Source organism: Erythranthe guttata, chromosome 7 (assembly GCF_056151865.1).
Source record: "Erythranthe guttata isolate IM_541 chromosome 7, IM_541, whole genome shotgun sequence".
Lineage (NCBI taxonomy): Eukaryota > Viridiplantae > Streptophyta > Magnoliopsida > Lamiales > Phrymaceae > Erythranthe > Erythranthe guttata.
The window spans coordinates 13,941,296-13,967,138 of record NC_142539.1 but is presented as its reverse complement, the minus strand read 5'-3'; the positions used below and the strand labels follow the sequence as shown (position 1 = coordinate 13,967,138).

At 38.2% G+C, this 25,843-nt stretch overlaps 1 protein-coding gene across 1 annotated transcript; it reads left to right on the top strand.

The window, feature by feature from the left end:
* Window positions 1-15,967: 15,967 nt before the first annotated feature.
* On the top strand, window positions 15,968-19,277 carry LOC105953853 (uncharacterized). Its single transcript, XM_012977531.2, has 2 exons — window positions 15,968-18,680; window positions 18,775-19,277. Exons 1-2 carry the CDS (start codon window positions 16,091-16,093, stop codon window positions 19,113-19,115), a joined length of 2,931 nt encoding a protein of 976 aa, XP_012832985.2. The 5' UTR covers window positions 15,968-16,090; the 3' UTR covers window positions 19,116-19,277.
* The last annotated feature ends 6,566 nt before the right edge of the window (window positions 19,278-25,843 follow it).

Here is a 25,843-nt window from a genome sequence, read left to right as displayed (position 1 = left end):
GGCACTTAAGCATATGCCGAATTGGGTTAAGTTTATAAAGGAACTTGTATCGAAAAAGATGAGGCTTCCGGAGTGTGCAGCAATCATAGACCTCAATGAGCAAAGTAGTGCTATCCTTGCAAATAAAATTCCACCGAAGCTTAGAGATCCGGGCAGTTGTACCATTCCATGCACAATAGGTACTAGGTATTTTGGGCGGGCGTTGTGTGATCAAGGGGCGAGCGTAAATTTAATGCCTTTATCAATTTATGAGAAATTGAATTTAGGAGAAATTAAGCCTACGTCCGTGACCTTGCAGCTAGCCGATAGATCTTTTATTCACCCTTTAGGTATAGTGGAGGATGTGTTGGTCAAGGTAGATAAGTTTATACTCCCGGCCGATTTTCTAGTACTAGACATAGAGGAAGATGAAAATATTCCCCTCATCTTAGGACGCCCCTTCTTAGCAACCGGTAGGTCAATTATTGATGTAGGGAAGAGAGAGCTAAGAATGAGTGTGGGGGACGAAACAGTGATCTTCAAGGTGTACCGGGTGGATGAAAAGCCTATTACGGCTAATGGATGTTATCTTCTTGATGAGGTAAGTGATTCTAAACTTTTTCCTGTTAAATTACATGATTTAAATTTTTTTGTGGATACTAATGTGCATGCAGGAGAACACAAGAAAAAGGTTGAGTTGGTTACAACACCTACTCAAAACACCGTGATAAAAGACAATGTTGGCAAGCCTCATGACATCAAGAAGAATAAATTCAAGGGCAATCCTAAGCGAACCAATCGAAAGAAGAATCGGATCAACCCATTTATTCAAGACTTTCTCCAAAAGGAAGTAAGGAGATGGGTTCAAAAGCTAAGGAATTGAAGAGCAGGAACAAAGTCTGGCTGAAGACTATAAACTTAGCGCTTCTCGGGAGGCAACCCGAGATTTTCGTTTTAATTTATTTTTCTTGTTTTATTTCGTTTATTTATTTTATAAGCATGCAAACTAACAAATTAAACATGTTTTTAATTTCTAGGACCAAAAATCGCAATTTTGCAGCTCATACGGCCGTGCGAACCTCAACTGAAGCATAATAAAGGCGAGGGTGGAAGAGCAGCCCGGACATGGCCAAAACGACTTATTCAGGTGTATTCTATCCTTAAACTTCGTGTTAATTACATTGAGGGCAATGTAAATTTTAAGTTTGGGGGTGGATAATTACTTGTTTATGTGCTTTAATTTTTTAGTTTGCATGCCTTAGGATTTTTTTTTTTTTTTATTTTAGTTGTTTTAGTTTATTTATTGCTTTAAAAAAAAATGTGCTTGAGATATATGCTTCGATGAATCGTGATGATGAAAGATGGTCAATGTTTAATGATGAAATTGCTTGTTTTATCTTGATTTTGATCGAATTTTGGTGAGCTTTTGATTCAAAGTGTCGTAAGAAGGAGTCATTGTTAGGAATCTCGAATTATGCGTTGCTTTGGTTGAAAGTTTTGTGTTTTAAAATTTGAGTTAATTTATGTTATATCATATGCTATTCGGTTTTAGAACTTGTCTTATGAATTTACAAAGTGAAATATTAAATTGTTGAGTAAATTGGGAAGTGATTTGGGCCATCTTTGAACCGTTTGAGCCTTTCAAGCCTACCTTTAATTTTTTTATCATTCGAACCTTGATTGAGCCTTGGAGAAACGGTGTTCTTTCTTTTAGCCAATGTGCATAAGGTAGAATAAATGGAGATTCTTGAAAAATTACCCTTTGGAGTTCGGTTGGAAAATTTTATAAGGTCCTTCTTCTTCTTTCAAAAAAAAAAAAAAAAAAAAAAAAAAAAAAAAAAAAAAAAAAGAAAAAAAAAGAGAAGAAAGAAAAGGAGAAGAAGAGACTAGAAGGGGAAGGACTAGTTGTTGAATTGTTTTGACAGCTCGATCCAGTGTCTTAAGAGCAAAAGTGGAGACTTTTGAACTCTTAAGAATCGAGTTTATTAGAGTCCTTAGAGGTGAATTCATTGTTTCAAACGCCTATCTATCAAAATTTGGCGTAATCACCTCAATTCAAGAAGCATAGCCACCTATACCCATATCTCCTACCTCGAACCAAAAAGCCCAACATTTGAAAGCCAAAAAGTCCCAATGATCCCAATAGCTCAATTATTTGATACTAGCCGAGTAAAGAAATTTGGTGAGTATTTGGAGTTGAATATTAATATGTAAGTATAAATTTTCTCAATTTTTAATGTACAAATATGGGATACTTGAAGCGATAGCATGGTTTGTGGTTTTTAGCAATGGTGAGTGAATACGTATCATTGAATTACGAGCTTGTAAATTTTTGAGAATTGTCATGATAATTGCAAGTTCTGAAAACATGAAATTGACCATTAATCTATGTGATGAGAGGCATTTGTTGAAAGTGTTGCTGTGAAAGTTGCTAGTTTTTGCTTGAGGACAAACAAAAGATCAAGTTTGGGGGTGTGTTAAGTATTTATTTTTATACTTTATTGTACCTTTTTATTTGAGCTTTTGGTGTGATTTAACGATAATTGGTGCTTAAAAAGTTGATTTATTGTATTTTAGGTATAAATTGAAGAATTGGAAAAGTTTGGGGTCAAAACTGCAAATTTGGAGAAAATATGGGCCAAAAGTGAAATAATAAAAAATATGCTGAAATTGGCTGAAAACAGGCCCGCACGGCCGTGCCAAAATTAGCCTATTTTTGGCACGGCCGTGCCAAATGCTGAATTTGGACAGAAGGTCCGGTGATTCTCGCGCGGCCGTGCGAGAATTGCACTGATTTTCGCGCGGCCGTGCCAACACCCGCGGGAGACAATTTTGGACTTTTAATCACACAAGGAAACCTAAAATCATCTACCAAGTTGGGACATCTATTTAAGCCCAAACCAAGCACGAATTAGAAGATTTTTTGAGACAACCTTGGAGCGAGAGGAGCGAGAGAACTGACTACTCTTCATCACAATTCTTCTTTTATCTATCTTTTCTTAATCCATTCTTTTTATGTTTTTATTATGTTTTTCGTAGAGAACATGAGTAGCTAAGTTTTTAATCTAGGATTTTGTTGGAACCCTATGTAGGGATTGCGAACCCTTTTTCTTGAGATTATGCAATTATGATTTTATGATTATTTCTTCTACTTGTTATGATTGTTAGTGCATGAACTTGATCAATTTATGTGCTTCATCTGTGATTATTGGGATTGACTCGACAGAGCTATTTCGATAATTAGACGGTAAGTAGAAGAGCCTTCGAGTAGTTTTCACCGGATGAGTGTGTCAATTGCATGTGGTGTCGTAGACATACAGATATCACCTTAGGTAGCCATTTACGAGACTTGTTAGTTAATGCTTTATTTATAATTGGTTTGCATAGACATATAGTGAATCGTTTATGAATAATAGACTCATAATACACGCGACAGCGGGTTATGAGTAAATTAGTGTCTCGGGTTAATAATCATGAATCATAAATTTCATAATTGAGGGAATTTGGGTGAGCAATTCTTGCATAGGGGGAAGATAAAATCCTAGGTCCGTTTTAATTGATATTTTCCCGTGTTATTTGCTTTCTTAATTAGTTTAGTTGTTTAATTGATTTAATTTGACAAACTTGCGTAGGCTGGATAAAAATCATAATTGTTAGAATTTGGTACTTAGGATTAGGTAATTTGCGTATTCCCTGTGTGATCGACATCCGACTCTCACGAGTCCACTTTATTACTTGTTTGCGATACGTGCACTTGCGTGTTGGTATTTAGCACCCAACAGCTGCCATAGCTGCCGCACGATACTCTGCCTCGGTGCTTGATAATGAAACTGTGGGTTGTCGTTTGCTGCACCACGAGATTGGTCCAGATCCAATATTAAAGACATATCCTGACGTCGATCGCCGTGTGTCGTGATCACTAGCATAGTCAGAGTCACAATATCTAATAATCTCACATTTCTCGCATTTCTTGTACAGAATCCCGTAGTCAATCGTGCTTTTCACGTACCGCAATATTCTTCTTACAGCTTCCAAGTGAGGTTTTTTTGGGGTCTGCATAAATCGACTCACTATGCCTACTGCATATGATAAATCTGGTCGGGTTATTGTGAGATAGATGAGGCTGCCGACTATTTGTCTGTACATTGTAGCGTCTTCTAATTCTTTTCCTTCGGCAGAGCATAATCGCGCATTTACTTCGATAGGAGTAGAGACAGGTTTGCACTCCGTCATCCCGTATTTTTCAAGTAATTCCTTTGCATACTTGTGCTGACACAAGAATATTCATTCGCCGTCTCTTTCTACTTCAAGACCGAGAAAGTGTTTTAGTTCTCCGAGTGCTTTCATGTGAAAACGTACTGATAAGTTGGCATGGACTTGATGTATTTCCTTCTCGTCGTCTCCGGTTATGATTAGATCATCCACGTACACTAGCACGATTGCCTTCTTTCCATTCTGAGTTCTCACAAATAAACTTGAATCTGCTAGTGCCATGGTGTAGTTGCTCTGGATAAGGAACTCCGCAATTTTTCCATACCATGCTCGTGGCGCCTGTTTTAAACCGTAAAGTGCCTTCTTTAATTTGCACACATAATCTGGATCAGTTTTGCTCTCGAAGCCTTGAGGTTGTTCCATGTATATTTCTCGATCTAGTTCTCCATGCAAAAATGCATTTTTCACATCCATCTGGCACAACTTCCATTGCTTGCTTGCTGCGAGGGCTAGCAAAACGCGTACTGTAGTCATCTTTGCGACTGGGCTGAATGTTTCTTCGTAATCGATGCCATACTTTTGCGAAAAACCTCGAGCCACCAACCTTACTTTACATCGTTCGATTGAGCCATCTGGCTTACTCTTTACTTTGTAGACCCATTTGCATGATATGGGCTGCACGTCTTTTGGTTTAGGTACCAAATCCCATGTTTCATTTTGCTCCAACGCATCCATTTCTTCTTTCATGGCTCTCTTCCACTCGTCATTTGAAGCTGCTTCCTCGTACGACATAGGCTCTTCTATCATGTGCTCCTCTACCATTGCTGCATTGGCATATTTTGGATTTGGTTTTCGTTGCCTCGTAGACCTTCTAAGTTGTACCTCATTTTCACGTGGTTCTTCTCGTGTCTCCTCAAATTGACTCATTTGTTCTTCTTCGTGAGTTTGGTGTACTCCAGTTTTCCATGGTGACTTGTCTTATTCCGGTTGCATGGCATCTACATCTGCCTCGGTTGGTGAATGCTCAGTACCTTCATTTTCTTCAATATTCCTTCTCAATTCTTCCTCAATTTCTTTTGAATCCGGTAATGTTATTTCTTGGGGAGACCACCATGACGATAACTCATCGAACACCACATTTCGAGAAGTATAGCATCTTCCTGTACTTGGGTCGCAACATCTCCACCCTTTTCTTTCATTATCATATCCCACAAATATACACCGTATTGCTTTCTTATCAAATTTATTGCGTAGATTGTCTGGAACAAAAACATAGCATACGCACCCAAATACGCGAAAATGACTTACCGTGGGCTTAGTCTTCCATAACTTTTCGTATGGCGAGACAAACTCAAGTGTTGCTTGAGGCAGCCTGTTAATCACGTGGGCAGCAGTGTTCATACATTCTGCCCAGAATCGTGGTGGCACATTCTTCGCATGTAACATGCTCCTACATGTCTCAGCAAGGTGCCTATTCTTCCGCTCCGCTACACCATTTTGTTGTGGAGTACTCGGACAAGTCAGTTGTCTACGTATCTTACACTCCTTGAGATAGTTTATGAATTCCAAAGATGTGTACTCGCCTCCGTTATCGGTCCGTAGACATTTTATTTTATAACCAAATTCATTTTCCACATCTTCTTTAAATTTCTTAAACTTGACTAGTGCCTCAGATTTTTCTTTCATGAAGTGTACCCACACGTACCTGGAAAAGTCGTCAATAAATGTGATCATGTACCGAGAGCCACCTATAGATGGTTGTTTCACCGGACCAAATACATCTGAGTGGATTAGCTCGAGAGGATCCTTTGCTCTGAATTTTGACTCCTTGTAAGGTAGTTGGTGTGCTTTCCCATATTGGCAGCCTGCACAAACTGTACTCTCTCGAACATCTAATTGAGGAAGCCCCTTTAGCAAAGATTTCGTCATCATGACCTTTAACTTGAGATAGTTAACATGCCCTAATCGCGCATGCCATAGGTCTGCAGTTTCATGGCTTCGAGCTTTATCAACATAGGCTTCTTGAGCTGACATCACATAGACGGATTCTACTTTTCGTCCTTCCATAAGAGGTGTACCAGTTACCTTGATCTTTGAATATAACTTCACGTCATTGGGCCCAAATAATACATAATTTCCCGACGCCGTTAGTTGTGACACTGAGAGTAAATTCTTTGTCATAACTGGTACATGATATACATTTTGCAAGTGTACTTGGCCCGGGCTGTGGCGAGGTGTAACCACTGTTCTACCAACATGGGTAATTGGTAGCTTGGAATTATCAGCCGTGACTACGACTCTTCCTCCTTCATATTTAGACATGCTCAGTAGTTTTTTCCTATCTCCAGTCATGTGATTCGAACATCCGGAATCTACAATCCAATCATCATCATAATTGACCTTTTTCGGGCTTTCCGTGACAAGTGCAGGCTCTTCTTCTATGCAGGAAAGTGCCATTGTCTCAACTGGTTCTACGTATAATGCTTCGACGGCAAACGATGCTTGAAAATCCCATTCTTCGTCGCTCTCATTTTGAGGGCATAAAGAGGTCGCTATATTTCCTTCCTCCCGTTTATATCGGCAATCTCGTGCATAGTGATTATTCCTCCCACAGTTGTAACATTGATTATTTTTGCGACGTAATATCTTTTCTTTTGATTCAGTTTGGCCCTGTAGTCCTCCCCCTTGCTGTGGACTTCTTTCTTGTGGTCTTCTATCCCACCTTCCCAGGTTCTCATTAGATCCATCGTTGTTATATCTAGCACTTCGTTGCTCTTTTTGGCTATATCTTCTTCCACTGAAGAGAGCCTTCTCTTCGTCATTGATCGAGGTTTTAGACATTTGTTTATCTAAGGCCTCTTGATTCGCCAATATATTCTCCAACTCATTTAATGTTGGTTCTTGAGCCCATCCGCGAGTTGCCGTAACCAAACCAAGGAATTCGGGCCGTAAACCATGAATAATAATTCTTCTTATCCTCGTCTCAGTAATTGAATTTTGAGGATCTAGCTTCGAAATTTCTGAGCATAAGGATTTTACTTTGGTAAAGTACTCACCTACCGACGAGTCACGTTGCGAGATCGACAACAACTCGTTCTCGAGCTGCTGTAGCTTGGCGTCATTTGTTCGAGCAAATATACCAGAGAGAGTATCCCATGCTTCCTTTGGTGTTTTTGCATCTTTGATGCGGTGCAGTAAGTCGTCCTCCACGGCAACTGAGAGAGCATACATTGCTTTTCCGGCTCGAACCTTCCATTTCTTTAGTTCTTCTTCTTCGGTTGGTGGTTGAGTCTCGCCTCCTCCAACAATACTCCAGATATCTTGTCCAAGCAAGTAAAATTGCATACGGATGCTCCATGTATTGTAATTGTTGTTATTCAATTTTTCGATTCCATTTACCGACATCGCCATATCTGTCATTGTAACTTGGTCAACCCTAACCAAGTAAGCTCGATCCCTAATCGATTAGCTTCACAGTCCCTGGCTGCTTTTTGACGGCACTTGGATGTGGCAAAGTATTGTAAGAAGCACCTCGAAGACGATCCCAAAAAGCCTGCTCTTGATACCACTTGTAGAGAAATAAGATAAATTAATACACTTTTTGATTACTGCAATTTTCTCTCTATTCCACATTACATTGGCCTCATGCCTATTTATACATAACAAAGGCGGTGGTTTGGGAACACTAATTAAATCCACCAACCTAATTAATGTTATAATTAAAATTAGTTGGCCTAATGAAGCTTCTAGTGAAAAGACTTCCGGAGAGTTTTCTAGAACAATGGAGTTCTTGCTAATCTTAACAGTTGTCACCACCACCCTCCCCTCGGCCGCCGTCGCCTCTCTCCTTCTCCAGGACCGGTGACGAAGCTACTCCCTCCACCGCCCCTCTCAATCCTTTCCACCTTGCTCATGCCATCTCCAATATCAAATCTCTCATCATCATCCTAGATCTGAAAAATCCCAACTATCAAAAGTGGAGCCATTTTTGTGCAATCAGCTCAAATATGTTTATTGTTTAGTAGCTTTACTTGTTTTTTATCCTCACAGGGGGGGCATCGGTTATTTTTATGCTGCACCTGGTGAAGATTACACAAGGTGATTTTTTTTTCCGTTGATCTACACACATCAATGTAGGTGCATGCGTGTGTTCGTGTGTATATAAATGGTAAACATCTACCCAATCTTATTTCATCTGGTGTAGCATAGAATAGAAACGGGGTACAAACTAATTCATGATAACTCCTACCAGAGTTTTGGTATTTCATTACATGTCAAGTTTGAGTATTTACAGCCTTTGATTTCGTATATCCATAATTCATTTCAGGAATAATAAGATTACGCGATAAACCCCATTAACTAAGGCCAAATTACATAAAATAAAAAAAAAAAAAAAAAAAAAAAAAAAAAATCACATTTCTATTATTACCAAAAGTCCCCTGAAGTTTGTTGTCGTTTAACATTATCCCGTTTGATTTTTATTTCATGGAACATTCCTCAAAAGTACAAATTTAACCCTCAAGGGTAAGAGCAACTTCAATGGGGGAATCATATGGAGTATTAAATGATAAAACTTCCATTTTGATTCCCAAAATTTAAATTTTCTTCTCCAACCGAAGCACCAAATGGGTAGTTTTTTTGATACTTCCTCTCCTAGAGGTGCAAAAATGCACCAAAAAAAACCATGTATCAAATATTCCTAGAAATTAGGAACTGCAATTTCAACGTGGAAATAATAAATTTTCGAACAAATTCTTATGGAATAGGGACCAAATAGATCTATTAATTTATGTTTAATATGTTTATAAAAATAAAATAATTTATTGATTCGTACGGGTTGGAGCGTATAAGTTTTTTCGAATATCAAAGTATTATTTCAAGCATTAATTAAGGATTTAGATGTCTCATTTTAATACCTACCATTGGAGTTGCTCTAACTGTATTAATATTATTTCATGAGGGGCTAATTGCAATATTGTTTTGGAATAAAAAATGATCATTTTGTTCTAGACGATGTGTATGAGGAGTTTTATTATAACGTTCATCATTGAAGAGGAGGTTAATTATGATCTTGTGAGTGTTTAACCGTATAACAAATAAAGTATTAAAACTTCTTTTATTTAGTATACCTCCCGGTTCCTTCGACTCTACATCTGGTGATAAACACCACGTGGATCTTCTGCTGCCACATGTTTTTTTTTATTTTTCTAAAACTCATAAAGGTAAAGCGGAGAATCTATTATAAAATATAAAAAAGAGACACGTGGCAGCAGAAGACCCACCCGGTATTTATCACCGGGTGTAGGGTCGAACAAATCTATATCTCCCTCTGTTATTTATTTCTTTTGTTTCTAGTAGATCTTTCAAATTTAGTGGGTTCAAATTACGGCTGAATTGCGCACTTTCGACAAAATATTAAATCCGTCCAAAAACATTTTCTAATTCTAATTTCGTCCCCCCAAAAAAATAAGTAAAAAGTATAAACCAAAATTTCAAAAATTAATAATGAAAAAATTTGTTCCAAATTAAAAATAAAATTTGAATTGGAATCAACGAAGTTCGACGGTTATATTTGTTCATTCACTTGTAATATAATGTACATAATAATATTGATATTATAAATATCACTGAAAAGTTGAGTGTCGTTGAGATGTCATTGAAAATCCTTATGAATGTGACTAGACGAGCTCGTAAACCACCGACCGCCGGTGTTGGAATCAGCAATGGGTTGTCAAATGCTTCAAACCTTCCAAGACAATACACAATATTTGTTCTTTAAGTTAAAGGACAATACACTCTTAGATGGTAACAAACTTTAGGGAGTTTTTAGTAATTATGGACACATGAGGGGGTTCTTTGGTAATCCCACCATGCTTGAGGCGGTTTTGGTGGTTTATTTAACTTACGGGGCATTATAAACATCCCACATTTTTATGTTAATAAACTTGGTCAACTGTTAGAGGGTTTTTTGGGGGGAAAATTACATTTTTTGTCCTGATACTTTATCTACTTTTCTAAAACTGTCACTAAGCATTTTGGAGTTACAATATTAGTCCTTAATCATGCAATTTTTTAACAAAATTGGTCCGCCGTTTATTTTGCAGTCAACTTGGATGAAAAATGGCATGTGCCTCTCACATGCATTCAATTCACAATACTACATGAAAATGGACTTTTAACAACACACATTCCGTCTTGTTAAAACATATTTTTCATAATTATTAACCGTCTCGTTTTTGTGTTTTGAGGGGGGGAGTGCAAAAAAGATTCTTGAGGGGGCGTAAGTGCAATTTGCCCAACTAAATAAATCAAATTTCTTTGGATGTTTGAACTCTGCACCAATAAGGTATGACTTATGAACATATACTACAGTTTATATATAGATTTCGAAGTTCATATTTGATTTCTGATAATTTGTTCATTTGCTATCATATGGATAAAAATCAAATTTCGAAATTCATATATTAATAATAATACATGGTAATTCTTCCATTTGCTATAACATATATATGGTAGATTTATAAATTAATTTATGGTGACTTTCTGATGGTTTATGGTAGGATGGTACCTCTTCCATTTGCTATATTATACATGTATAATTAATTTTTATATTTCATTTACCAATTTGTATAAATAGATATTAATAGATTTTGTAATTCCTATACCGATTTTTTCAATACCATTTAAAATAGTTAACCTAAATTATTGTTTCCAACAAAATAACATCAATATCTAAATAATCACTCACCTAGTATTTGTGAGTGTGAGATGGATTCATATTGTCCGATTTGTTCGATTTCGAACCAAGATTTTCGCAATGTATGCCATGACCAAACTTGTTCATCTATAAAACCAACACAAATCAACACACAAAAATGTCAAAATATCAAAAGTCCGAAATTCAAAACGAAACCATGTTTTCTCATATTACGCGTAAACAACTGTCGCAACTTTTCATCCTTTTAACGATCGTTCTCCAAGCAACGGCATCGGAGGAACGTAACTGTGCCTTTTCGTCAGAAATCACGGTCCATGTCGTCAGTAACCTTCCTCAAAATACCCCACAATTATTTTTACGTTGTCAATCACACGACGACGATCTAGGAAACCACACACTCGCACCAAATCAAGATTTTCATTGGCACTTTTGCACTAGTTTCAACACTTTGTTCTTCTGCCATCTCGTGTGGAATGGGAAAAGTGCATCGTTCGATGTTTTTAATTACGATTGGCCCGACTCGCGGTGTCCTTACGGGATATGCTATTGGGCTGCATTGCCCGATGGTATTTACCAAGGATTTCAATATCCTCCGACGCCGAGTACTTTGATTAAACAGTATAGCTGGTAATTTATATGGCAAGTACTTTGATGTAATGGCCTATAAATATATAGGAGTTTATGTGATTTTCTCAATAAGATGGTGTAACTAAAGACCTTTATACTTTCTGGGAATGTAATTTTCAAAATTCAATAAATAAAAAAATAAATTAAGGTCTTTCATATTTTTTATTAAATTTTTTTTTTCCTTTGTGTTGTGGTTCCATGTATTTGTTTGTTTCTTCTGTTTGTCGCTTGTTTAAATGGGAACATACATATTTTTGCATGTATAGTTTTTTTTGAACCTTCTATGTTTAAATGTTGAACATACATATGGTTCTTTTGCAGGAAAAAATACAGTTTTCGTCCCTCAAGTTTGTACCGATTTCAAATTTGGTTCTCATGTTCACAAAAAACACATTTGGTCGCTTGTGTTTCAAAAATTCAACAATTTTAGTCATTTCGGTCAACTTTCCGTTAAAACTAACGGGATCAAGCGTGTTCCATGACTGCCTTAACTAACGGACTAACGGTAAATTGACTTAAAGGACCAGAAGTGTTAAATATTGGAACATGAGTAAATTACCCTCTGCGTTTCTGCGTTCGTCGTCCTCCATTATATTGTTTGCGCGTTGACGTCTCGCAGCGGCTCGAAAATTACGTTCGATTTCGGGATCAAACGGTTCTCTAGCAAGATCGAGTCTCCTGCGCATACACAGTACCTAAAACAAAATATAAAATAAAATAAAAATTAAATGGGTGAATCGTGAAAATTGTTCAAATTTAGAGCTAAGGGTAAAATACACTTTGCACCCCTGTACTATCGAAAATATCATATTCACCCCCCTATACTATCGAAAACTACAAACAACTCCTTACTTTTAACAGTCAATGGTCAAGAAATTCACACCGTTAAAAATCAACATGCATTTACCTTTGTACCTTCTCCCTTTGCAAGAATAACCGACCAATATTTTTCCCTATCTTCTCTATTGTCAGCAGCCATTCTTCTTCCCCATCCCCTCCGCCGCCACCACTAGCACCACCATCTCCGCCGCCTTCCCACTCACTCACTTTGTCTTACCCTCCACTCACCACTCTTACCCTTCTTGAGTCGTGTATTCTTGAGTCGGCTAAATTTATGTTTTTTGTTGGTTTTGGTGAATGATTTTCCTTGATTTGTGTTCAGTTTGCTAATATTTAATGGGTACAATTTCTTTCTTTTTTTTTTAGAACATTTTTTTTTGAGAGGATATTTAGAACATTATAAACATGAAGAAAATATAAGTAATTTAAAATATTTTTTCGAACTTTCACACGAATTTTTTTCGTAATTTTACAAACTTATTATTGTTTCTATAATTTCGTATTTAATATTTTGCGGAATTTCCATAAATGAAATAGTTTATTTGTTTTAAATATATTTGCCAATTTTTTGAAAGATTTAATTCATAATTATAATTGAAAATGGTTTTTGATAATTTTTTGAGTTTGTGAACTGAATTTTATTTTTTATATGATATTTATGAGATTTGCATAATAATGGTTTTCTTTGTATGGAATAATAGGCTAAAAGGGGTGAAATTGTCCAGAAATTCGAGAAAATATGGTCAATTTGCCACATCAGCTTTGACTAGCGGAATGGTTAAGAGCAGTGGGTTGTTTGTAGTTTTAGATACTATAGGGGGTGAATGCGACTTTTTCCATAGTACAGGGATGCAAAGTGTATTTTACCCTAAAATAAATAATTAAAATATTTCCCGGCAACGATGCCAAAACCTTGTTGGTGGTAATACCTACACGCAAGTGCACGCATAATACAAATAATAAAGTGGATTTTTTAAGTCCAAGTATCGATCCTGCAGAGAATATTTAATTATTTAATCCTAGACGCTAATCCTAGCAATTATGATCAAGCCCACCCTACACAGTCGACTTTACAGAGAATTAACTAAATTAAAATAAATTAAAAAACAAGCAAAAACAAGAAAGCAATTTGAAACGAAGATTTAATCAGAGAAAACGAGCCTAGGATTTTATTCTTCCCCCTATGTGATTATTATTCCCCCAATTCTTTCAATTATGCAAGCAATTAACCCGAATTATTAAACTGAGATACTAAATTAATAATAACCCGCTTCTGTGTGTATTACGATTAATACTCTAGATTCAATCACTGTATTCCTACGCAATTAATTCCAGAACACAACATTAAGCACAAATATCAATAGTGGCTACCTAAGAGATTAACTATATTCCTATGTTAATACCACAAAGGCTCTTCTACCACAAATCTAAATATTAACCTGATCTTCCGATACCTGCGATTAACAATAACATAAAAGCACATAAAGTGTTCAGTTTCATGAACTTAATAAAACAAGTAGAAGAAATAATCCGAAATTAAAACTTGCATAAAATCATAGAAAAGGTTCGTAAATCCCACACAGGGTTCAAAATAAAATCCTAGAAATAAAAACTTAGCTACTCGTGATTCTTATGGTAAAGAAAAAAAAAATTAAATAAGAAAAACTATGCTTGAATCTTCGCTGATCTTCTTTGCTCTTGAATTTGCGTAAAAAGATGGATCCTCAATTGTGTGCTTGGCTTGGTCTTATATAGGGTGGAAAATTTGGAAAAGAAGGTAGTTTTCTTGTGCAATTAGGATTCATTTACTGCGCCTCTTCGTAATCTCGGACGGTCATCCCGAATTTTGTACTAAAACTCGGACGGCCATCTCAAAAGCAGAGACTGCCTCTGTTTCTCAGACGGTCGTCTCAAAAGCAGAGACCGCCTCTGTTTCTCAGACGGCCGTCTGAGATTTAAGTGTATTTCTCAGACGGCCGTCCGGGCTATATTTCATCAGATTTTTGACTTCTTCACTTTTAGCCCATATTTTCTTCAAAATTGCAGTTTTTACCCTATATTTTTCCAATTCTTCAATTTGTACCTAAAAGACAAGCACCAATTATCATTAAAATACACCAAAAGCTCCAATTGAAAGGTACGTTTAAGTGCAAAATTAACAATCAGACCGGACTACCGGAGTGAATATGTTGTGTAATGATATTGATATGAGTAAACTGTAAAAAGTAGTTCGGTATAATCTCTAAATAGTAAAATTTTCTCTTTGATAAATAAACTAGCAAAAACCCCCCTGTGAATTTTTTTTAAAAGCAGAAATCTTCCGGCTTAATTTCGCGAGTGAAAATCTGCCGCTAAATTTCGTGTGGTTCATTCGCTGAATGTGCGGTTGGTAGCTGGTTTTTGGACATAAAATGATGAAATTGTCCCCCAAACTGTATTTATATGTATATATTTTCTTTTTAATTTGATTGTTTAGAAATTAAAAAATTATTAAACAATTTAACTGAAAAACTATTAAAAATTTGGTAATTAAATGAAGTGTAAGTTTTTTTAATACAAAATAAAGAAATACATAATAATGGTATTTAAGTTTTCTTTTGACGTAGAGATAATTTAAAATAGATACATAAATTATATGATAATAAAAAAAAATCCCATTGTACTTTTATAATTAAGATATAACAAAAATAAAATAATGAATATATTTATAAAATATAAGAATTTAGTAATTGCAAAACCTCGGGGTATTTGTGTCTTTTTATATTAAATCAACACTCAAGTGAATAATGGGCCAAGTGTGCTATATAAATAATTAGGTTAATAGCATTTTGCCACCTGAACTTTGCCTGTTTTTGCACTTTGCCACTTTAACTAAAAAAAGTTGCAAGGGCACACCCAAACTCACTTTTTTTACGCACATGACCACCTAAGTGGAATATTCCAACGAATCTTCTCATTTTTCGGTGCACACGCGATCACTACAACAAAAATGTGTTTTAGAGACAACAGAAGTTGTCACATTAGATCATAAAATTGTCACAAATAAGATTTCGTGTCAATATAATGTTGTCACTACGTTGTCGCTAATTCTGTGTCGCTAATGCTCATTTGTGATAACTTATAAAATATTGTCACTTTAGATTTTAGTTAAAGTGACAACATATACATTGTCACTTAATATAGTTTTCTAGTGATGAAATTCATCTTGGCACATACTTGGTTGTCACTAATTAATATTTTTCTTGTAGTGGATGCACATACTTAATGGAAGGATCTTTTGGTTATTTCACCTCAAATTTTGTTGGGGCCTCTCTCTCAGTGCAATTTGCCCTAAAAAAACTGTAAGAGTAATTCCTCAAGAGCAAGATGCTTACGGAAAATAATATTAATATATATATATATATATATATATATATATATATATATATATATATATATATATATATATATATATATATATATATATATATATGAGAAAGAGACTCGAGTCTTGAAGTCAAGGTCTTCTTTGATTTAGATGTGTCCAAGTAAACTTATTCATGCGTAGACTTTGGTGTTGACTTGGAATTTTCATATGCTGCTATGAATATATACACACACACACAGCCAAAATCAAGAAACAAACATCACCACCATTCAAGAAACAATGGCAAAATCCATAAATATTTTTTCTTTCTTAATCTTTTTTTCTCTTGCCCTATACAGTCCAGCAGCATGTTCCAGAAGCAACCAACAGACTTACTTTCATTATTGGCCATCAAAGAAGCCGTTGATGTCGATCCAAACGGAGCTCTGAACTCGTGGAATCAAACTACAAACTTCTGCACGTGGAACGGAATCACATGTGGTCGTAAGCTTCCGAACCGAGTTGTTGCCATAAACTTGGATTCTCAAGGCTTGATTGGTTCACTCTCATCTCATGTAGGTAATCTCTCATTCCTTAGACGAATCGATATCCAAAACAATAGCTTCAACGGCCGAATTCCTCAGGAAATCGGTCTTCTAAGACGACTCGAGTATCTAGAGGTTAGCAACAATTCTTTCCTAGGAACAATACCCAAGAATATTTCCCAATGTAGAAATCTAATTTATATGAACTTGATCGACAACAATCTCTCCGGGCCCATACCTCCGGAGCTTCAATTTCTGGAGAAACTAAGCGATCTAGGGTTGGCCAAGAACAAAATTTCAGGACTAATCCCACAATTTATTGGAAACCTAACATCTCTTAGACGACTTAGTTTAAGGTCTTGCGACTTGAATGGGGAAATTCCGGAATCTTTGGCCCAACTTCGGAGACTAAGGTTTCTTATTTTGGGAGACAACAATCTCACAGGCACCATTCCTCCGAGTCTCTTCAATATATCTACTATCGAGTATTTTAATGTTGATATTAATAGTCTTTATGGTTCAATACCCTCTAATATAGGCCTCACTCTACCTAATTTGAGGTTTCTGAGTTTGGGGATGAATCAATTTAGTGGGAGTCTTCCGATTTCCCTCTCGAATGCGTCTTTACTTGAAAACATCGTGTTATCTTTGAACCATTTTAGTGGTCCCATGCCAATGTTTGAAAGCCTATCGCGGCTTATTACCTTATACGCCGGGGAAACCTTAATTGAAGATCATATCAGTTTCATTTCATCACTCACTAACTGCACGCAACTACGAATTCTTGACCTTTCAAGCCCATTTATTAATGGTACGATTCCCGAAAGCATCGGAAATCTCTCTGTTTATCTTGAGTACTTGGGAATCGGGGGTACTCAAGTACGTGGAAATATTCCATCGGGTATCGAAAACCTTGTCGGTCTCACTTCCTTGTATATTTCAAATAGTTACTTTGAGGGTTCGATTCCTCCGGGCATTGGGAAACTTTTTAATCTGAATATTCTAAACTTGGCGGAAAATAGATTTACCGGTGAGTTACCATCTTTATTTGGAAACTTGAGTTTGATTAATAAATTAAACTTGCGCGGAAACAATTTTTCGGGGGCGATCCCTAAGAGTCTTGGTAACTGCACGAACATGCTACAACTAGATCTTTCCGAAAACAACTTCAATGGCCCGATACCTCCAGAGATTCTTATTTCCACCATTTCTATTTCATTGTATCTATCTTACAATGCATTCACGGGTTCGATTCCAGTTGAAGTTGGGTCTTTGAGAAATCTAGCGAGATTAGATTTCTCAAACAATAGATTGTCTGGACTTATTCCCGACTCTTTAGGAAAGTGCGTTAGCTTGGAAGAACTTCACCTCGAGGGCAATTTACTTGAAGGACACATACCTCAAGGCCTAAGTTCATTGATGGGATTAACAAATTTGGATCTTTCACGAAATAATTTGTCCGGGACAATCCCGAGTTTCCTTGATTTGCTACAACTCCAACAATTGAATTTATCTTTCAATAGCTTCCAAGGACAAGTTCCGACGACCGGAGTGTTTAAAAATAAGACCGCAATTTCCCTGCAAGGGAACAATGAATTGTGTGGAGGAATTCTTGAGTTGGACCTTCGTCCGTGCACTTCATCATCGGTTTCCGCGAAGAAGAAAATCTTACCTACTCTCGTAAAAATTGTGATCCCAATAGCCGGAGTTGCAGCACTACTATGCCTCGTCGTTTTTCTCTACAAGAGAAGAACACCGAAAAAAAATACATCTTCTCCGCCATCTTTGAATAGAGTTCCTTTCTTGAGGCTTTCATATTCCGATATACTTAAAGCAACGGGCGGATTCGCCGAAACTAGCCTAGTCGGTGTCGGTAGTTTTGGTTCTGTTTACAAAGGCATTCTCGACGACGGGATGAAAACTATCGCCGTGAAAGTGCTGAATCTTGTGGTGAGAGGGGCCTCTAAGAGCTTCATGGCGGAGTGCAATGCGTTAAGAGACATAAGACACAGAAATCTCGTGAAAATATTGAGTGTTTGTGAAACCATAGACTTCCAAGGAAACGACTTCAAAGCGATCGTCTACGAATTCAAAACTAACGGGAGTTTAGATAAATGGTTGTACTACAACCGTGAACAAGAACAAGAATCGGACGCACAGCTTAGAAACCTCGACATGGCTGAGAGGCTCAACATTGCCTTCGATGTTGCTCAAGCGCTCGAATATCTCCATTCGGGTACCGAGTCAACAATTGTTCACGGCGATCTGAAGCCGAGTAATGTTCTTTTGGATCAAGATATGGTGGCTTGTGTCAGTGATTTCGGTCTAGCGAAAATTATTTCAAGCATACTTCCAACGCAAGAAAGCAGTAACACAATCGGAATCAATGGTACCTTCGGTTACGTTCCACCAGGTATATAACTTCATTATTAATTGTTTCTCATCTTCAATAAACTCTGTTTCTACAAGCTTTATATCGAATAATTAATTCTTGAATCTACGTGCAGAGTATGGCATGAGTAACTCGATCTCGACTAAAGGGGATGTGTATAGCTACGGTATTCTTGTTTTGGAGATGTTCACGAATAAAATACCAACCGATGATTTGTTTAACGAACATGTCAATCTCCACAATTTCGTTAATGCGGCGTTTCCTGATCGTATAATGGAAATTGTGGATCCTCACATTGGAAGAGGCTCGGACGAGAATAATAGTAAGATCGAGAAATGTGTGTCTTCTATTATGAGAATCGGGTTGTCGTGTTCGAAAGAATTGCCGAGCGATAGGATGTCCATGAAAGATGTTGTTAAGGAATTGCATAAGATTAAAAAAGAACTATCTAGCTAGTTGAAGAACAGAGTTGGGATTCCCTTTTCTTGTGTTTCTTTTTTTTTTTTTTTTTGGTTTTGTTATTTGTACTTCATATTGTACAAGTTTAAAAGTTTGATTATAAAACTTGTAATGTAATTTCTTTTGATTTTTGATTATATTGGAAATGTTTGATTATATTGTAATTTCTTTGTGCAAAAACCAATCATGTGTAATCATGTATGGCCGACAAAACCCTCGGTTTTTTTTTTGGGAAAGGGATAACAAAGCCCCCCTATGAAAATTAGTCAAAGGCAACAAGGACCTTAACAACTTATCGTATGCTACACTGGCGGATTTTGTGTATGGGTGTGCATTTTTGACCCTGTAAAGACCAAAATATCATTTCAATTATAAATTTCAGAAATTACACATTCACAAAAAAAAGAAAAAAAAATTCAGACCCAAATGAAGTTTTTCAATTCAGGCCTTAGCACTTCTAGAAAAGTCATCTTCTTCAAATTAATCCAATTTTTTTTTTTCTTCAAGAGACGACAAGACGTAACAAGTTACTTCTTTCATTGATCTTGAACTCTGTAAACACTGATTCGTACACGGATAAGTTCAAAACATATGATCAAGAATAGAGTTGCCATGAAAACCAAAACAAAAACAGGAAGATGAAGCAACAGTACCTTCTCTCTCTCTCTCTCTCTGTTTCCTTTTGTTTTTTTCTTTTTTGGGATATTATTTTCAATTTTTTATTTTGGTTGAGTATTTTGTTTTATTTTTCAGTGAGGATAATTTTATTATTTCATCTAAGTCAACAACAAAAAATTAAATGTGGGGCAATGTGCTTCGTAAAAAATAACATAGGGGGTTCTTGCTAATTATTTTAATAGGATTTTTTTGGCCATTCGAAATTACACATGGGGTTCTGTGCAATTAGCTCAAATATATTTAGTAGCTTTACTTGTTTTATCCTCACAACAGGGAGGACATCAGTTATTTCTATGCCGCACCTGCTGAAGATTACATTGGATGATTTTTTTCGGTTGATCTACACAGACTAATGTAGATGTGTGTATGATAAAGATTTACCATATATATTTTACCCGGTCTAGGAATGGATCCGGAACATCAAAGGCAGTGAGGAAGTTTTGAACAGCAAGTAAAACATGGGTCCAAACTGATTCATGATAACTCCAACTAAGGACATTTGAAGTTTTGGTATTTCATTACATTTGAAATCTGAGTATTTTCAGCCTTTGATTTCGTTTATCCATAACTGATTTCAGGAATAATAAAATTACGATAAACCCCCTCAACTAAGGACAAATAAATTACATTAAAAAAAAATCACATTTCATTATCACCAAAAGCCCTGTGAAGTTTGTTGTCATCTTACATCGTTCACCTACGGTGTGAGTTTTAACTTAATCATTTTATTCCATGGAACATTCCTCAAAAATACAAATTTCACCCTAGAGGGGGTAATTGTAACAATATTATTTCATGTGGGGCTAAATGCAATATTCTTTTGGAATAAAATATATATGATCATTTTGTTTTAGACAATGTGTATGAGATGTTTTATTATATAATCTTGAGTGGCCGATACAGCCCTCGTTTTAAAAACATTTGCAAAAATTACCCTATGAAAATTAGTCAATGGTGATGATGCTAAAATATAGCTCACCTAGGGTAGTATAGAAAACGAGCTGGGAGAGCAAAGCGGATCGGTAGCTTGACAACTTGATGATCCTGAGGTCCCTACAAAATGAGCACACGTGAACTAAGCCGGGGGTTGATCCGGCGGAAACCCCTCCGACGCTCAAGTCAGATGTACGGATCGTAGAGATAGCTGAGAGAATAATATTCGAAGTTGATTGTCGATAATGAGAACGTACCTTAACAAATGAGTAAAACTTCTATTTATATATCGGTGATTGGGTTGGACTTACTTTGTTGGGCCCAAGCCTTACTTTGAAGGAGCTTGGGCTTTCGTGTAATGGGCCCACATGTATGCGATAGGACTTTCGTGTAGTGGGCCTAATAGGTAGATAAATTTGAGGGCCCATTGGGCCGGCCCATTTAGGTATATCATTAAGCCCCCCAACTCTCGAGTCGAGACGGGGACATGTGTAGAGGGATCCGGGTCGTGTCGAGAGTTAATTGCGTCGTGGGTTGAATTGTTTTCGTTGGAGGTGAATTAATTCCTTAATTTAAATAAGGGATAATTATATTTATTTGGCAGCGAGGTATATACTTAAGGGTTTTAAATAATATACCAGTGCCAGATAAATAGACTCCTGCTGCGGTGGAAAGAATTAATCTTCAACTCTCACGTAATAAATATGGGTATGTACTTTTAACTCTAGGTTTTCTTCTGTGCTATTCTTCTCTTGAGAATTATTTCTTGTGGTAGAGTAGAAATTTTTTCGCTTTTCAACCGGATAAAAATATATGATGTCGAACCCGAGTAAGTCAAATTCTTTGCGTATTAAACTTCGAGATCCGGTCGAGGGGGGCGAGAAAACGTTTGGTACGGTGGGTATGGAACGCGATAAACTTGTACTATCGGGTGTAGAAATTGGATCTGCAGTAGGAAATTCACGAGGTGAAAATAAAAGGGGGATTGTAGCAGGCTTGGCTTCTGGCGTTGGCTCGAGCCAATCAGCCGGGCGGATGCGTGTGAGAGAGGGTGCGCACTTCGAGGCGGGTGGGGAGCCGAGCCGAGCCGTTGATGTGGAGGCTGGCCCGGATTCCGAGAAGGGGAGGGAGAGAGAAAGCAGGCCACGTGGGCCTGCTGCTACCGGTCGTGCGTCAGACGTGGGGGCACGCGCGCGCGGGATTGGTCCGTGTCCCGACGCGCGCGTGGTGGCAGGTGGTGTGTGCAATGCTGACGCGCGCGCGCTGCCCAATGAAGGGGCGCGTGCGCGCGCGTCGATGGAGAGAGGGGGAGTTGGTGACGCGCGCGCGCTGCCATCTGAGGGCGCGCGTGAGCGCGCGTCGTCGGGGGGTGACAGGGCGCGTGGGAGCGCGTTGGTGGCTGGGAAAGAGGCACGTGGCCCTGCTGTACTGGAGGACGCGCGCGCGCGTGAAACAGCCCCTTTTGGGGTAGCGCGCGCGCGTGAGGGCGCGTGTAGCTCTCGTTTTCGGCCCGATTTGGGCGAGCGGGTCGGGCGAAATAAGGAGCAAATTTTCGATGAAGATGATGTGACTGTTCGGGGTTCCGTAAGGCGAGAAATCATTGAATCTTGGAGTGACGATGTAGGACCGCGTATTCATGTTAGTGAGCAAGTAGATGGAGTTATTGCTAGTAGGCGTTATTCTCGACGCCAAATCGTGGATTTTGGGAGCGATAGTGACGATTCGAATGAGGACCCTTTGGCGAGTGATCACGCGGTGCCAAGTAGTGAAGTTGAGGTGACGGATGAAGAGGATGAGGAAGATGATATTCCGCCAAATGATGTTGAGGTCGACACGAGGAGGCAAAAGAAAAGTAAGCCAATTAATTTGGACTTAGTTGATTTTGATAGTGTATTGACGGAAGAGCATTTGCACACTATTCGTCGTTTATCTGGAGCGCCAAGAAATGTCGAGTTGGTGTTGCCTCAGAAGGGCGACCGTTTGTATTCACCTCCCGATGGATTTTTCACGGTGTTTTTGGCTTACTTGACGTGTACATCTCAGATTACACCGCATCCGACCTTGTTGAAGGTGTGTGAGGAATTCAAGATAGGGTACAGTCAGTTAACGCCGACTGCAGTTCTTACGTTCGAGGCGTTTCACCATAGGTTGTCTTTAGTTGGTTTGCCTATGACCGTGAGTTTGTTCAAGGCGTTATTTACGTTACATCGTCCCAATATGACGCCTTTCTTTTGTTTTCATCCTCGCGTTCCTTATCGATTCGTGAAGAGTGTGAAGTTATCTTTGGGGAAATGGAAGACCCATTTTTTTTATGTGAGGGCTCCCACTTTTGAAGTTCCTGTTGTTTGGAATCCTTCGTGCGAGAGTTTCACGATAACTGCGAATATGGCGAAAAGGATTGAAGAGTCGGGATTGTGTGACGTGGAATTTGACCCGAGGGTTTTAATACCAAAGCCGAAGGGTCAGCGCTGTATATCCTTTTGTTGCCTTGACTTTTGTTTTTTTTTTTTTTTTTTTTTGTAGTTCTGTGGTAGTATATACCTCATGTCTCTTATGTGTTTGTTATCTTCTGTAGATGGGGGTATCACCTTTGCGGCACTTCAAGCTAAAGCGAATAAGACGTCGAAGAAGGCATCGAAGAAGGTGCCTTCTACGTTGGGAGGTTCTTCAAGTGGTTTGCTTCGTGAGGAGGTCCATGTAGAAATTCCTCGAGTTGTCGCAGATGACCGTAGCAGTGCTGGCGAAGTGGAGGGACGTCCACTGACGAAGGTTCGTGGCAAGGGAAAGAGGGTGGATACTGAGTATGTGGCTGTTCCTAAGCGTCCACGGGTAGACCCAGAGGAGACTTATGCTTTCCATGGTGGAGGAGGGAAACAACTGTTTACTTATGGCGTAAACCGCAATGGTAAGGAGTCGTACTGGGATGTGTCGGACTATGATTTGCCGATGTTGAGTACCGAGGGTTTCGTTAGGGAGTATGATCGTGCTCGGATGTCTGGTAAGGGTCCTTCTCATATGCTAGAGTTAGCTGGTGGAGACATATGTCGGGTGAGTCCTTGTTTATTTAAAATCATATTAAGTGTCATTTCCCCTCTTCTTTGTGTAAATTTTTTTTTTTTTTTTTTTTTTTTTTTTAGTTGGTAGCGACTTGGAGATATCTCATGGAGCACGGTAGGAATGTGGAGGCTAGGGAGGAGGAGGAGAGGGCTCGTAGTCAAGCGCGTGAGGATGAATTTCTAAGCCAGTTGGAGGTAGCGCGGTCTGATCTTGCTCTACGCTCGGAAGAGCTTGCTCGGCGCACAGAGGAGCTTGCTGAGAAGACAGAGGAGCTCGAGGTTATTCGAAGTGAAGCGAAGGCATATAAGGATGATGTTCATAAGTTGAACGTATGCTACGACCAGCTCAAAGAGAAATATGAAGTTGAAAAGGCGACGGGGAAGAGGTTCCTCACGACATCAGGTGGTGTGGCTTATAAGGAGTCCATCGTGGAGGAAACCAAGGCTAGCTTCCGAGGTAGTGACGAGTGTACAGCTATGATTGAGGAGCACGCATTGGCTGTGGTTTATAAGCCATTAGTGCGCGCTTGTCGCAAATATCTGCGCGATGCGGGTGGTATCAGCGAGAAAGTGATTCGTGGGATGGAAGCTGGCATATCCGATGAAGAGGAAGATGAGGTAAATGTCAATGGGACGGGCACGGAGCTCGTGAATGATGTGGTTGCGGATGACTCCACTGTGGGTACGTCTTCCGCTCGCGGTAGGGGAGTTTAGATTTATTTGCTAGAGTAGTTAACTTTCCCCCCTTTTTTTTTTTAATTTTTGATATGGATTTCTTAGTTTGTTTTTATCGCTGATGTAGTTGGGTATGTCCACTACTATTTTATTTGAATTTCTTCCTCGTTTGACTTTGAAGTATAAGATTTCGATTTATTTATTTTGACATTGTCAAGAATTAATGCGTTGCTTTTATGTGTTTACATTAGCATTATACGCGATGTACTTGAGGAGGGGATCAGTCTCCCAAGGTTTTTGTTAGGGGTCGTGCCCTTTGTTTTTGACCACTTGGGTCTATAATATTTTTGTCCGTGGCCACGTTTTAAAAGTAGCACCTCGTGAAACAGTTAAAGGGACTTAGCTAATCCAGCTGGCCAGGCTATACGGATTATCCAAATCACTCTAAGTGTTTGTAGGGTGGTATTGATTTGAACTCATGGTAAGAGGTAATTTGTATAGACGTAAAGGCGTAGATAGTAAAGCGAAAAATATTATTTATTCAACGATAGCATAGGAGAATTGTTACATGCCTATGTGAGGCGAATGTAAGTAAATGACTAATGCGATGGGCCTACGTGAGGCAAAGGTAAATAACTACTGGTGGAGCGAGAAAGAAAAAAAAATTGACTTGATAAAAATTGTTCTAAGTGATTGTACTACACTTGTTCTTCTTCTTCCACGTCTTGCTTGTACTCGTTCGTTTTGCTGTGTTGATGGTAAAATGAATTCCTTTGGCGTTTCTATGCCTGTCAAATATAATTGCGAAAAAAGAATTTTGTCTAAGCATTTGTATTGAAGACTTAGTAATTGAAGCTGAGGGGATGCGTATTGCCGATCTACATACCATGCTATGGTGATGTATTTTCTTCCTCGCACTTCGAGATATAAAATCAACTCGTGAGTTGCTGCGAGTTACTATGCGATCATGCCTGCTAGTGGAATTATTTTTTCACGTTAGTAGGAGTAAATAAGATCATCCGTGTGTTGAATGCTAGTGGAAGTATAGTTACCCTTGGCGATGTGGTATGGAGTGTTCTCGCTCTTTGTGCCGTTGCTTGAGTAATATGCATCCTCTTTTAATGGAGCTCAATCTGTAATAAGATGGTGGGATGTGATGAGGAATTGCTGGTGAAAATAAATTTACTAGCCCCCCAGTTGAGGTGGGATGTTAACGCACCTGGTTATGTAGTAGAAAAATTTCTAACCATCTAGGAACAGCTTACAAGACGAGTTACGTGGAAGGTCGTGGAGCCTGCAGATGCGACAATTTGAAAGTAACTTTCATATAGAAGGGGTATGGATGGTGACCTTAACCGATCTGAAGTAAGGTAGATGTATACC